Source organism: Mirounga leonina, unplaced genomic scaffold (genome assembly GCF_011800145.1).
Source record: "Mirounga leonina isolate KUSES-001 unplaced genomic scaffold, KU_Mleo_1.0 Mir_168, whole genome shotgun sequence".
Lineage (NCBI taxonomy): Eukaryota > Metazoa > Chordata > Mammalia > Carnivora > Phocidae > Mirounga > Mirounga leonina.
Genome location: NW_023270426.1, coordinates 46,503,712 through 46,518,808, shown reverse-complemented (window position 1 = coordinate 46,518,808; position 15,097 = coordinate 46,503,712). Strand labels below are relative to the sequence as shown.

Here is a 15,097-nt window from a genome sequence, read left to right as displayed (position 1 = left end):
CTAGGTCTTTGTAGAATGTAATGCACTTTGAAAGTACTGGGTAAACCTTTCAGGGACAAGTGCTTTAGGAAATTATTTGTGCCTCTTATTTCTGCCTTAATTAGCGTGAATGTTGACTGAACTTTTTGGAAACCTTTTTAAGGATAATATATAATTACTTGTAAGGAGTTAGGTTTTTTTGTTTTTATTTTTTTCTACATTTGGAACCAAACTAAATAATAAGCCTGGGTTTGATTATATTGTGATCCAAATTCCTCAGATATAATTAAATTTATTTAGTATTGGTCCTACATCATCAAATCAGGGAATGTAGAAAAAATCTTTTCCCAAAATGTGGTGAGGGCAATGATTTACCTTAATGATAAGCCAAATAATTTTAAATGGGCTGTGTAAATGAGAATATATATTAAACCATGTCATAAGATTGGCAGCATAAATTCAGTTTTCTTTCCCTTTAGAAATTCATATTCTTCAAATTAAGATTTTAATTAGTTCAAGGAAAATATATCTCACATTAAACTATTTTAACTCTTTTTATTGCTAATCAAATGGGAAAATGGTTTTGTTTGTGTATTTTAACCACATTGTTTTTAGCTTTACTGCGGTATAATTGACAAAAATTGTACAACTTGATGTTTTGAGATAAACTGAAACAATCACTATGATTTATTCTAGGTGATGATGGTATTTCTACTTGCTTTTTCCTGTTTTGTGACATAACACATTACATGTACTTCTCTTACACTCTTTGAACCTTTTTTAATGGATTTCTTTTGTGTGTTAACCTTGTCTAGTTCAACTACAGGCTTCTTGAAGACAGGATTTTTATCTTATCTGTCACAGTTTATCCTTGTTTGTGTCTTCTCAGTAGACCTTCTTAAAGTCTCTATGCCTGTTGTGTTGTAGGGTTTCATTAAGTGTGTGATGAATGAATGAATAGTAGTTTATGTAATAGATACTATGGCAAGCACTGGATGTACAAAGATACGGTTCTTACAAGCATGAGAGAAGTAGATCGTCCATTATTGGAAACATAAATAAACTACAGGATTATAATTCCCTTAATAGAGCAAATAGCAAGTGTTTGAAGGTACATAGCAGAGTATGAGTAACTCTACCCAAGGAGTGCAGTAGGTGAAGTAGCAACCAAGCTGACTTGCAAAGGGCAGGTGTGAGTTTTGTGACAAGGGTTAGGGCATTCCAAATGCTAACATGTGAAAAAAAACAAAAACAGAACCAAACAGGTGTAAAGAAAATGGCATGTTTAGTATGTAAGAGGTATTTGGTTTTGAAGAGGTTGAGAATTTATATTCTAGGCAGTGATAAACCATTAAAGGTTTTGTTTTTGTTTTTTTTTTTAAAGCAAAACAGTAGCACAATTTGTGATTTGGAAGCATCGTTGTCATCAGGTTGGAGGGTATGACGAAAGCATCGGTAATACGAAGGAGGGGGCAGTTTAGAGAGATTCTTCCAAGTCAGAATTGACAGGCTTTCCAGTTCACTGAATGAAGGTTAAGAAGAAATCATTACTAACTTACAGGTTTTTGGCCAGAATGGCTGACTGAACTGTTACTGCCATTAACCAAGATAGAGAATAATATGAGTTCAATTTGGAACAGGTTGGTTGTGAAATTGGATGGAGGTCATATTTCCTTTAAAAAAGAGCTTTGGAGGGGCGCCTGGGTGGCTCAGTTGTTAAGCGTCTGCCTTCGGCTCAGGTCATGATCCCAGGGTCCCGGGATCGAGCCCCACATCGGGCTCCCTGCTCCGCGGGAAGCCTGCTTCTCCCTCTCCCACTCCCCCTGCTTGTGTTCCCTCTCAGGCTGTCTTTCTCTCTGTTAAATAAATAAAACCTTTAAAAAAGAATAAAAAAAAAGAGCTTTGGAAATCAGGAAAGAAGTTGGGGAGATTAAATTGTATATCTGGATTCATCAGCAAATAGATGTTGAAGTAAAGGTAGTAGATAAAATTACACAGGGAGAGCATATGGACAGAGAAGAGGAGGTAGCCGAGGACAGGACACTAGGAAACTCCAGTGAGTTGCATGTAACATATTAGATGGCTTGGTAAGGGCTCAGCCTCAGGATGAACTGAGACTGTAACATCACTTTTTTTTTTTTTTTTAAAGATTTTATTTATTTATTTGACAGAGAGATAGTGAGAGAGGGAACACAAGCAGGGGAGTGGGAGAGGGAGAAGCAGGCTTCCTGCGGAGCAGGGAGCCCGATGCGGGGCTCGATCCCAGGACCCTGGGATCATGACCTGAGCTGAAGGCCGATACTTAATGACTGAGCCACCCAGGCGCCCTGTAACATCACCTTTTAATTTCTTCAGTAAATTTCCATGAATGGTGAATAGGGAATACCAAAAGTACTATTTGAAAAATGTTTCACAAGATTTTCTTTGACATCGACTAAAGTAGATTCATAGGGAGAAAAAATGATCTAAAACTTTTGGTTTTAATCTGTATTTCTGTTTTAGATTGACTCTCTAAAAGATGCCTTTGCAAGTACTTCTGAAGGTAAGAAATTCAGCTAATCTTCCAGTATGTGAGATGCTTAGAATTTAGGGGTGGGAGATGTCTCTTAGAGTGAGTGAACACTTATCCCACTCTAAGATCTAGCACTGAGTTACAATGCCACCACTACCGCTAGTCTTGCTGTGTGAACAAAGTAAGCTGTCATACCTCTTTTTTCCTCATTTCCTTACCCGTAAAATAGGGAGAGTGATGTCTGCCTTGTTTATGTCCCAAGATTATTGGGAGAGAATATAAGTGAAAATGCAAAAATACACTGCAGAGCTCGGGGCAATATGGAAATGTGAGGAATGAATAAAGTGAAGGTATTCCATAATTTAGAAAAAAAGACTGATGTTGTTTCTTGGCCTGATAGAAAGAAATGTGTAATTGTGGGAATATACGTAAGCTAGCATAGTTCTTAGATTTCTGTGTATTGTAACATATTGTAACAGATAATCCTTTCAGGATCATACTGAATTAATTGTAGTTTTGCTGTTTTTTCTCAGGTCATGATAAAACACCAGTTTCCACTCGTACTCGAAGTAGTCATCTGAAGCGGCCAAAGATTGGGAAACGGTTTCAGGATTCTGAATTTAGTAGTTCTCAAGGAGAAGATGAAAAGACATCCCAGACTTCACCTACAGCTTCGATAAACAAGTAAAGTATTGGTTATTTTACTCTCATTATTTTGTTATTCTTATTTTCATATTTTTTAAAGGTTTTATTTAAGAGAGAGAGAGAGCACAAGCAGGGGAAGGGGCAGAGAAAGAGGGAGAAGCAGACTCCCTGCTGAGTAGGGAGCCTGACTTGGGGCTCAATCCCATGACCCTGGGATCATGACCTGAGCTGAAGTTAGACGCCTAACTGACTGAGCCACCCAGGTGCCCCTTTTTATTTTCATGTTATTAGTATTTAGTATTTAAGATGGAAGTTGTTATTATATTGTTTGTGTGGCACATAACCTTGGTGTAAGAGTTTGTATTTGAATTCTTCTACAGGATTACTGATTGTATTCACTTTGACATATTACAGGGAGAAGATGCTAGTAAGAAAGTAAAATAAATCCACAATTTAATCTCATGTCTGAAAATCCAAGAGAATATTCTGGTGATTATATTATCCCAACTTTGATAGTAGCTATAATTTTTAGTAATGCTGAGGTTTAGTCAGTTTTTTAAAAACCTTAAGTTTTATTTTATAATGGATTCATTTTACTGGGTTACTGGATATAACACAAATTAGCGATAACCATAAGTGGTTCAGTCCTGTCCTCTAGGAACTTAATAGCCAGCTGAATCAGTAGAACACTGGGGTCAAATCTTTATCCTCTCTCTTCCTGCAAACCTTAAAGAAAGGAAGATTTCAAATTTTATAGTAAAACTAGACTTTTTTGTTGTAATAGTCCTACCAGTTGTTCCTGAGTTAACCATTCATAGGTTTGCCGTTTTATCTGTGAAATTATTTTACTCAAGTAGAAAATTTTGTAGCTTTGCTAATGTCATTATGTAAATAATTTTAAATTTGGATAATTGTGTAATTATGTAAATGTTCTATTTTAGTGAAAAATTAATGTTAAAGGCAAATATAACTACTTAAATATTTAAATCTAGTAACTTGTGAAAGAGAAGAGGTTAAGATAATTACAGTTTTCTTCCTGTGTAACATTTTGATGTAATACCCTTTTTTTTTTTTTTTTAGAGATTTTATTTATTTGACACAGAGAGACAGCGAGAGCAGGAACACAAGCAGGGGGAGTGGGAGAGGGAGAAGCAGGCCTCCCGCCGAGCAGGGAGCCCGATGTGGGACTCGATCCCAGGACCCTGGGATCATGACCTGAGCCGAAGGCAGATGCTTAACGACTGAGCCACCCAGGCGCCCTGTAATACCCTTTTTAGAAGGGAATATAACAGTGCATTTATTTATTTATTTATTTATTTTTTTTTTAAAAGATTTTATTTATTTATTTGAGAGAGAGAGAATGAAAGACAGAGAGCATGAGAGGGAGGAGGGTCAGAGGGAGAAGCAGACTCCCCGCTGAGCAGGGAGCCCGATGCGGGACTCGATCCCGGGACTCCAGGATCATGACCTGAGCCGAAGGCAGTCGCTTAACCAACTGAGCCACCCAGGCGCCCCTAACAGTGCATTTATATTGAACATCTCAGAGTTATTGTAGGATTTTGTTTGTTTTTCTTTTTTTAAAGATTTTATTTATTTATTTGACAGAGAGAGACACAGTGAGAGAGGGAACACAAGCAGGGGGAGTGGGAGAGGGAGAAGCAGGCTTCCCGCCGAGCAGGGAGCCCAATGTGGGGCTCGATCCCAGGACCCAGGGTCATGACCTGGGCTGAAGGCAGACGCTTAATGACTGAGCCACCCAGGCGCCCCCTGTTTTTCATAAATAGAACAGTAACAGTAGGACTACATGCTTGAATGCTTACTCAGCTACTATGAAGAACAAAATTGCATCTTTGCCCTTGAAGAATTGACTGCCTGGTGGTTTCTAATTAACTAGCTATACCTGTGACACAGGTTAGGAACACTGCAAGGTAGATTGTGATGGTACAATAATAGAAGTACAAAATGGTGTGGATGCAGAAGAGAGATTTGATTGAATCTAATTGAGGGGATAGAGAGATTAGGCATTTGGACCAGGGCTTGAAAGAGACGTTGAAACTCAACAAGCAGAGTCGAGAGAGAAGATGTTCTAGTCGGGGGCTGGTCCACAAACTATAGTCTGTAGATCAAATCTGATCCACTACCTATTGTTGTAAATAAAAGTTTATTGTAACACTTCCATATCTTAGATGTTTGTATGGTTGCTTTTGCATTACCGTGGCAAAGTTGAGTACTTGTTCAGAGACCATATGACCCATAAAACCTAAAGGAATAGTTTATTGACCCCTGATGTATACGAGGGTTATCCAGAGAACTTACTGTGATGATGAAAATGTGCTTTATCTGCCCGGCCCAAAATGGCAGCCCTACTTACTATGTCCATTGAACACTTCAAGTGTGGCCAGTGCAGCTTAGGAACTGAATTTTTAATTTCATTTAATTTTAATTAATGTAAATCTGGACATGTGTTATGGCTACTGTATTACACCATGCAGATATAGCATGAGCAAAGGCAAAAAGCTAAGAAGAATATTAATAAGGATAACTGATGTGTAATGTAAAGGTTACCATCTAGTAGGAAATAAAAATATGAGAGTCCAGGTCCCAGGCCAGCAGGCATTGTAGCAGCATGAGCGACTCATCAAAGTATTTGGCAATATGATGAGCAAGACGACCTCCGTTGCCTGGTGGATGAGGCCCAGCAAGATAACTCATGCAGGGGGGAGCAAGTAGCCATACTGTGAGCAGCCCTATGAGGAGGTACCCTGTGGCAACAGTCCCCAAGGAATTGGGTCCTCAATCTACTAGCCTGCATGAAGAGCTGAATGCTGCCAGCAACCACATGAGTGAGGGCTTGGGATGGTTGCAGGGAGCACTGCCAATCGGACCTTCAGACGAGACTGCATCCCCAGTAGCTGGGTTGATTGCAGCTCCATGAGACCTTGAGCCAGAGGTCCCTAGCTAAGCCACACCTGGATTCCTAACCCACAGAAACAAGATAATAAATGTTCGATGATTTCAGGTGTTAAAAAATATAGATATATATGAGGGTCTGGTCATGTTAGGCTTTGTAAGGAGATACACTTTATTCTCTAAGCTTTAGAGAACCATCAGAATTTTCTGAGCTCGACTGTCACAGGTACAGATGGGTATATATAAATAGAGCTCTCACAGCTTTACTAAAAAATGTATGTACTGCAAGTTCAAAGATGAGTTGGGACAAAGTTATGGTGGTCCAGAGAGAATTGGGGCCTGGAGGGGGGCCATAAATGGAAACAGAAAATTAGGGATGTTTGAGAGGCATTTTGGAGGTAGAACAAAACTATCATTTATTGTCCAAACTGATATCTTTGAGAATGAAAGGGGCATTATTAGTGACTATGGCAACGCTGGGACAAAAGCTATGAACTGGACTGTCTCAGGTAAATTGGGATGTGTGTTCATTCTAATAGAATGAGAGCCAATGAGATACGGTTAGAGTAAAAGAAGAGTCTAGCTTACATGTTTGAGGAGATGTGTGTTACTACTCAAACTAGAGAACAAGGTAGGAAAGAGGACAAGTTTGTAAGAAGAGGAGATTGGTTTTGGACCTGTAAGATTAGAACTTGTTGACCGAACAACACTTGGTGGATTCTCTAAAGTGTTACTTTATTAACACAATCCTAAAATTTTATATTCATCCTTAATAAAACAAGTAAGAGTGGTTTTCTTTCCTAGATTGGAATCTACTGCACGCACATCAGAGAGCTCAGAAGAATTCCTGGAAGAAGAACCTGAACAAAGTGTGATTGAATTTGAGGACGAAAGTAGTGATAAGGATGCTCGGCCTGCACCAGAAACCCAACCACGTGTGGAAAAGCAAGATGGTGAAAAGGTATGAGATCCCACTTATTAAATAAAGTAATTGAAAGTAAACTAAATTTTAACTTTCTTACTCATAAATTGTTAGAAAATCTGGTGATCTATTTTAGAGTCACAGTAGAAATTGTGTTTAATGCTAAAAAGCATATGTCTATACTGCCAAGGTCAGATACTGGAGGTGGGGAGAGGATAAAGTTATAAGTATCATTTCGTGTAAGTATCATTTCGTGTTTCAAACTGAATTTTTAAAAGTTTGACTTACAGCAAAGGTAAAATTGAGGATGTTTAGGTAACCTAGTAAGATCCCTCTGTATATTAAAATATAAATTAATTTGAGAGAGTAAACATACTTAAGTGACAAATTATATGACTATGAGGTATATCTTATAGAACCAGTTAGAATGCCATTAGGTCAATAAGGCCTCATTTGCACCTGTATCTTGGTTAGAAGGATAAAACTCATCATTCAAAATATATATTTGATTACAATTGATTACATATTCCTGGAAAAATAACTAAATTCTTTTTTTTTTTTTTTAAACAGTAGAAAACAAATGGGAAAATCCTTCGTGACCAAGTAAATTCTTTATTTGGCCTGATTTCTGCAGCTCTTCCAGTATTTGTCCTTACCTTTTTTTCTTCCTCTTTTTCTTTAGTGTCTTCCATCTTTGGCTCTCTAGAGAGTCCTTATTTCTTCTGCCCTAGGTGCTTAAGATTCTTTAAAAGTTTTTTACATGTTTGCCAAGTCCAGCCAGCATCTGAACAAGTGAAACTACATTATCAACTTTACTTTCTTAACTTATTCTATAATATCTTTTTTTTAAAATTTTATTGATTTATTTGAGAGAGAGAATGAGACAGAGAGAGAGAGAGCATGAGAGGGGGGAGGATCAGAGGGAGAAGCAGACTTCCTGCTGAGCAGGGAGTCCGATGCGGGACTCGATCCCGGGACTCCAGGATCATGACCTGAGCTGAAGGCAGTCGCTTAACCAACTGAGCCACCCAGGCGCCCCTTAACTTATTCTAGTTTAGCTCCTGCTTTCTCTATTTCATGGAACTATTTTTTTTTTTTTCAAGATTTTTTTTTTTTTTTGATAGAGACACAGTGAGAGAGGGAACACAAGCAGGGAGTGGGAGAGGGAGAAGCAGGCTTCCTACTGAGCAGAGAGCCTGATGCAGGGCTCGATCCCAGGACCCTGGGATCATGACCCGAGCTGAAGGCAAACGCTTAGCGACTAAGCCACCCAGGTGACCCGAAACTGCATTTTTTTTTTTTTTTTAAGATTTTATTTATTTATTTAATTGACAGGGAGAGAGAGAGACAGTGTGAGAGGGAACACAAGCACGGGGAGTGGGAGAGGAAGAAGCAGGCTTCCGGCTGAGCAGAGAGCCCAATGCAGGGCTCGATCCCAGGACCCTGGGATCATGACCTGAGCTGAAGGCAGTCGCTTAACCAACTGAGCCACCCAGGCGCCCCCCAAAACTGCATTTTTTTTTTTTTTAAGATTTTTATTTATTTATTTGACAGAGAGAGAGAGATAGCGAGAGCAGGAACACAAGCAGGGGGAGTGCGAGAGGGAGAAGCAGGCTTCCCGCTGAGCAGGGAGCCCGATGTGGGACTCGATCCCAGGACCCTGGGATCATGACCTGAGCTGAAGGCAGACGCTTAATGACTGAGCCACCCAGGCGTCCCGAAATTGCATTTTTAAGTGGCATTTTTTTCTTGTAAAAAATTTGGACAGCAAAGCACATGTTTAAAAATGTGCCTCCAGACATTTATGGGAATATATATTTGTTATTTTTCTTTTAAAAACTTAAGATTATGCTGTATGTACTTCATGTAATGGGTTTCATTTGTCCAGCAATACATTGAGCACATACTCTTGTAGGGCACCAGTGACACTTGAATCCACTTCCAGTGGTTTTCATCACCTAGATTGACTACTGTGTCTTCCTTAATATTCTCTAGGCCCTTATAACGTAAGCTTTATAACACCACTGTATTTTGGTTTCTTGGTTTTCCTTTCTGAAGTTTTGTTTTTGTTTTATTTATTATTTGACTGTTGTGCTTCCTCCTTTTTCCCTTTTATTTGTGGACATTCTAGAAGACTCAGTTCTTGACTTTCTGCTCTTGGTTCATGTTCTCTCTATGAAAATGTACCAGTCTAATGGTTGAACTCTCATTTCTGTGGGGATGACCAGTAACTCCACACTGTGAATATTGATTGAGACTGTAATGCCACAGTATTACTTGTCTTCTGAATATTCTATGTAGACAGATGTATTTTATCATCTTAAATTCAACATAATCTCTATTCTTTATCACTTCTGTATTGAGCCTTTTTTTCCTGTTTTTCTTTTTTTTTTAATCTTCTATTTCCAAACGTAAAACTTGAAGGACAGGTTTTTCTCATCTGTTGCTTCTCACTTTTAGTTAATTACCAACATTCTGTTTTTTTTTTAAACTTTCGCTGTTTTTCTCACTTTCTTCCTTTCAGCATTTTTTCCTACCCTAGTTGATCCTTTCATGAGCTTTATCATAATTACCTTCTGTATGCAGTCTACTTTCTGTATACTCTTTGGCCAGATAAATTTTTCTAAGTCCCTGATTTCCCTATCCCTGTGACTTTAGGGATCCTACATAATCCATACCAACCTATTTCTGAGCCCTTGAGTGCATCATTTTATAATTTTTGTAATGGTAATAAAATGTCCTCTATTAGAATGTCACTAAGATTCATTAGAACTATTAAACATTAAATAGAAGTATTTTACATTGATAAACATTGGCAGAAGAGTTTCAGAATTGGAAGGTTTGTGTTATCAGCTCACTGATATTTCCGTATTTAATGTGATAGAAGGAGTAGGATTGTTCAAAAAATGACCCAAAGTTGACTGGACAGTGAGCTAATTGAGACTGAGGCCTTTCTTCTTCTAGCAAGAAGCTGTATCCAAACTCAGCTTCCCACAAGCCTGGCAGTGCTTCCTCCCCCTGGCAGGGTAACCCGTAACTTCCCACAGGCCCCAAGGATTCCAAGTGCTGATCAGCTGGTGTTCTAGAAAGAGCTGGCCTCAAATCTAGTCTCTGGTGCCTTTTTACTGAAAAGGTTCCACTCCTGATGGCCCTATAGGGAAGAATAAGAAGGGGACAGGGTGTCTTCACTGCATCTCAGACCTGTACTGCGTCTACAGAGCATCATGGTCTTTTGCTGTCTCCACGAGAACAGAGAGAGTTTGGGTTACTTGTGCGTTCTTTTCTTTTACTGACCCTGCCTGAAAAATTTCCTCTTTTCTCAGTAAAACTGTTCTTAACTCATGCCCTGCAATGTGGTAGACTTTATCTTGAGACCTGGTGCATGACAGGTGGAGACGGAGAATGGATCCACCTTGCATGACAAATAAGTTAGCTTATAATTGTGTCCTTACTTTTTCCCCCCAATGATGTAGGAATCTGAATTAGAGCCTATGAATGGTGAGATAATGGATGATACTCTTAAAACCTCACTTATAACTGAAGAGGAGGACTCCACCAGTGAAGTTTTAGATGAAGAAATAAAATTGCAATCTCTTAATTCCAGCGAAGACTCTACCACTCTTGTTCCACTGGTGGTAGAATCTTCAAAACCCCCTGACACTGTTGCACAGGATAAGGTAAGAGGGAAATAACTTAATTTTTTATAGTCAAACTGTTCCAGTGTTGGTGACATGGAAGGGGCAATATAGTATATATATTTTCCTCCCCCTTAATATATATATATATATATAGTCTTTCAGGAAAATTAATTCTACATTAATTGCTATGCTTAGATTAGGTATTCTAAGAAAATGTAATCAGCAATATTCCATAAATTCACATCTTTGTAACCTATAATACATACCTGATTTCTGGTAACAAAACGAGTTTTATTTTGTAGATTTAGAGAAATGCTTAGACAAATAGATAAAGCATTATTTATCAGATACTTGAATACCTATTGCTTACATAGTCTATGACAAATACAGTCAGTGTAATTTGCTTTAATTGCGGAGACAGATTAGATTAATGGGAAAAATCTGATAGAGTATTTTTTAAAGAAATTTTTACTTTTTTTTTTTTTTTAAAGATTTTATTTATTTATTTGAGAGAGAGAGAATGAGAGAGAGCACATGAGAGTGGCGAGGGTCAGAGGGAGAAGCAGACTCCCTGCCGAGCAGGGAGCCCGATGCGGGACTCGATCCCGGGACTCCAGGATCATGACCTGAGCCGAAGGCAGTCGCTTAACCAAGTGAGCCACCCAGGCGCCCCAAGAAATTTTTACTTTCAAATATTCCAATTTAAGGCTAAAAACATTGTATAGCATTATTTTATTAGTGTCTCAAATAATTAAATGAATAAAATCTCCATTGCCCTTACCTATCATCTAATGAAATTGTAGTCAAACTTAGTGGGGTGGCACATTGTCAAGCCCCAAAGGACTCTTGGTTCTGGCTCCAGTAATACCAAGAAATTAAAAACGTTTAGTTGATTCATGGTTTTAAAGAACCTTGGTAAAGAAGTTTAAAATGTCCTAAGTACTTTTTGAGGTAAAATAATTACTTTTATTATATCTTTAAAGCAAGAACCAGGTTATCATGTAAGACAGTTTTGAAATAATTGACTTGTATTCAGAATATGTACACCTGATTAACGAAAGTAATGAGTACCGAATTCTTGAAAATGCAGTTCATTGTCATTGCATATTAGTGTGTAATTTATATAAGAAGTATACTGCGAAAGTTTGTTCACCAGGTTTTTTATTTTTAGACCTCACATATAACTGACTCAGAAATGTTGCTGGACGAAGGCCCATCTGATGAAAAGGGGCACACTGAAGAGAAACTGCCACTAGTTTCAAGAAAGAAAGCACATTTTGGGAGTTCAGACAATGTTGCTACTATCCCAAATGAAGAACGATCTGACAGTGGTTTTCCAAACTCTGTGATAGCTGAATTTTCTGAGGAATCAATCTCTGAAAATTTATCACCCAACACTACTTCTTCATTGGAAGACCAGGGTGACGAGGGGGTACCTGAGCCCCAGGAAACGTCTACAGCTCTTTCTCAGAGCTCTTTGATAGAAGTTGAACTTGAAGATGTGCCATTTTCACAGAACGCGGGACAGAAGAACCAGTCAGAGGAGCAGTCTGAAGCATCTTCTGAGCAACTGGATCAGTTTACGCAGTCAACAGAAAAAACGGTGGATAGCAGCTCAGAGGAAATAGAAGTGGAAGTGCCTGTGGTAGACAGGCGGAATTTAAGAAGAAAGGCCAAAGGGCATAAAGGACCTGCTAAGAAGAAAGCCAAGCTGACATGAATGAAGAAGATACGCAGATGATAAATCCTCTTTGTAACATTATTGTTGTTTTTAAAATATGGTGATTAATAAATGGCATGGGGCACAGGGCAAAAATTGCAAAATTTCACTTTGAACTTATTTATGATGCCGGTTTTCCGTCCCCCTTAGGACCTGGGATTCACCATTCTTTTTAATTTTTCAGGCTATTTTGTGTAAATACAATTTTTTTTATTTTTATTAAACCATGTTTCGACTTTGGGAAACCAGATCATACTATATTTTCTTTAGCAATTGGGGACATCTGACCATTAAAATTTTAGAAAATATAAATTAAACTGAAAGTAGTAGGCTTTACATTACTTGTAAGGATCACAGAAATCTTTTATACTATGGATTTTAATAGTAAACTTGGTGAGGGTTCTAGAAGTTTTATCTTAAAAATCAAAACTAATCATTTTTTAAAATGTAGGCATGTCTAAACAAAAATGTCAGTAAATGAAAATATACTTCAACTAAATGAGAGCACAAATAAAAATTTATGGTGAAAGGTTTATGAAGATAGTATTTTGGCCTCTTAATTCTTAGTTGTGTAGATGCAGTCTCTTCCTTGGACTTCAGTGTCTGAGGAAAGGTATAAAATCTGTTTCCACCTCAGTCTTTATAACATCTAATATTTACGGTACTGCTAGGGATTTAACTCTGGCATGTAGGCACTAATTATAAAATATCATTTGAAGCTGGGGACTATTCGTTTTGTCCTCATCCAATTAACATGTATACTTCAGAAGTGTGAGAACCCTTCCTAAGGCTTCTCCTCAATCCTGTCACTGCCTTTACTCTAGAAATCAGATATTCTCCTCAGCTTTCATCCACTTCCCTAACTCAGAGTGATTCCTGCCAAAAGATCTGCTGCCTGTCTGCCAGCTTATGCCCTTGGCATCCGTATCTGGGTAGGTTTGGACTGTGCCCCCACAATCTTAGATCTAGACGGCAGGAATGAATCTGCTCAAGGAGCTATATAGTTCAAAGAGCTTAGCTCAAATTGGAGGCTTTGGTTGTTGCTCTGGTCTTGCTCACTTGTTCTGTGAGGACAGGTTACAAGCTAGCCTATGTGTATACATTGTGGTACTAGGCCTTTGCCTAGGAAAACTTAAATTCTCTTGTTAATTTTTATATAGTAATTTATTTAAAAATGAACAAAATGGTTATTCTTAGAATCCAAAGAGAATCTTAAAACAGTCCTACTCTTTGGAAGTATTGTGTGTACTCAGATTTGCAGTTAATTTGGAGAATCCTTTGAGACCATTAAGATTGTTTTTAAAACAGCTTGGTCCTTATAATGAAAGAACCACGTTATGACTTTGTGTCATTATTTGAGGTGCTAAGGATTGATGTCAAAGGTTTATCCAGTCTACAGTCAGGTGATGTCATTAAATTTTATTTTGGAATGTTGATATTTTAGGTCTAATAAGCTAAGTTAAAATGTTTAAGCAGGCAAAACAGCAAACCCTCCTATTCATGTAAAATTTTGAATACTTGTATCCCCTACATTTTCCTTAATTATTGGTCAGAGGCAAGCCAGATGATTTCACTCCAAGTGAAAATTAAAGCACTTTGGCCATTTGTTTTCTCAACAAATGCTGATTAATTGAAAAAATAAATATGACTGGTACATCTATCACATTTATGCTGTTTTATAGATTTTGTGAGAAACTTTACTATCACAATTAGGGAAATAAAGATATGAGGATTTAGTAAATTCTTAACCTTTCCATTTTTAATTTAAAATAGATTTAAAAACCTAATACTTAGATATTTTACTTTTTTACTTGGATTGTTCACTGTTCTCTTGAGAATACTTTCTTTAAAAGGGTGTAGTTTAAGACTGAGGTCACTGACAACTCTCGATATGTGAATATAGTTGCTGAGTTCACAAAACATGTTTAGTTATTCATATATAATAGGACTAACAGTATAAACTCGTAATTGTTAAACTTCTTTGGTTTATTCTTAAAACAGCAAGAGCATTTTAAGCAGTTTCAGAACTTTATGCTTAGCATACAAGAAAACTTTTATTACGTATTATCTCTGACCGAAAATGTTATTTTGGGGGTTTGTAGATGGTAGAGAAAGCTAGGTAACATAGAAAAACCTTACTTTCATGTTCAGTAACACGTTCATGTTCAGTAATGAGTTCTGTACTCAATGAGTATAGAATTTATAACAAAACTTATCCTCAATAAGGAATCTAAATAAAACTAATCAGATACTTAGTTTTTTGCAAGGCATTAGAAAAACTTGAGAATTATAGAGACTGAAATCGGATTTCAGCCAGCCAGTGTAGTTATTGAGTGTCTAGTCACATTCTATAGTCCTTTGTGAACTGCTTTTTTCTGTTTAGAAGTTTTATTTCTGGAAAAGGATTTCACTTCAGTTTGTGTAAATATGTGTATATTTCCTTGTGTAATATAAAACAGATATTAACAAAATTTTAGTTCTTTCAAGTTTAAATTATCCAATTGCTAGACATCACAGAAATATATTTAACAATTTATTATAAAGCTCCTCTAAACTTTTAAAGATGAGAGGATCTATTATGATTTTTTATAAAATCAAATAGCATGACAGATTGTCAGTCTTCTACTTAAAATGTCTATATTCACTGTGTTTCCATTCACTGCAAAGAATAAATATGGCAAGGATAACACTACTAGTGGTTAACGGTTCACTTTTAGCTGACCAGAACACTACCTAAAATTGTTTCAGTGACTTTAGAAAGTATCTTGAAG

At 37.4% G+C, this 15,097-nt stretch overlaps 1 protein-coding gene across 1 annotated transcript in view; it reads left to right on the top strand.

Annotated features, from left to right (window-relative positions):
* Positions 1–12,794, top strand: part of FAM169A (family with sequence similarity 169 member A) — a 58,573-nt gene extending 45,779 nt beyond the window's left edge. The window contains exons 9-13 of the mRNA XM_035014655.1: positions 2,482–2,521; positions 3,025–3,175; positions 6,851–7,007; positions 10,442–10,645; positions 11,778–12,794. Of these exons, the coding sequence (XP_034870546.1) occupies positions 2,482–2,521; positions 3,025–3,175; positions 6,851–7,007; positions 10,442–10,645; positions 11,778–12,326 (1,101 nt within the window). The 3' untranslated portion in view covers positions 12,327–12,794. The remainder of the gene's footprint in view (positions 1–2,481; positions 2,522–3,024; positions 3,176–6,850; positions 7,008–10,441; positions 10,646–11,777) is intronic.
* The last annotated feature ends 2,303 nt before the right edge of the window (positions 12,795–15,097 follow it).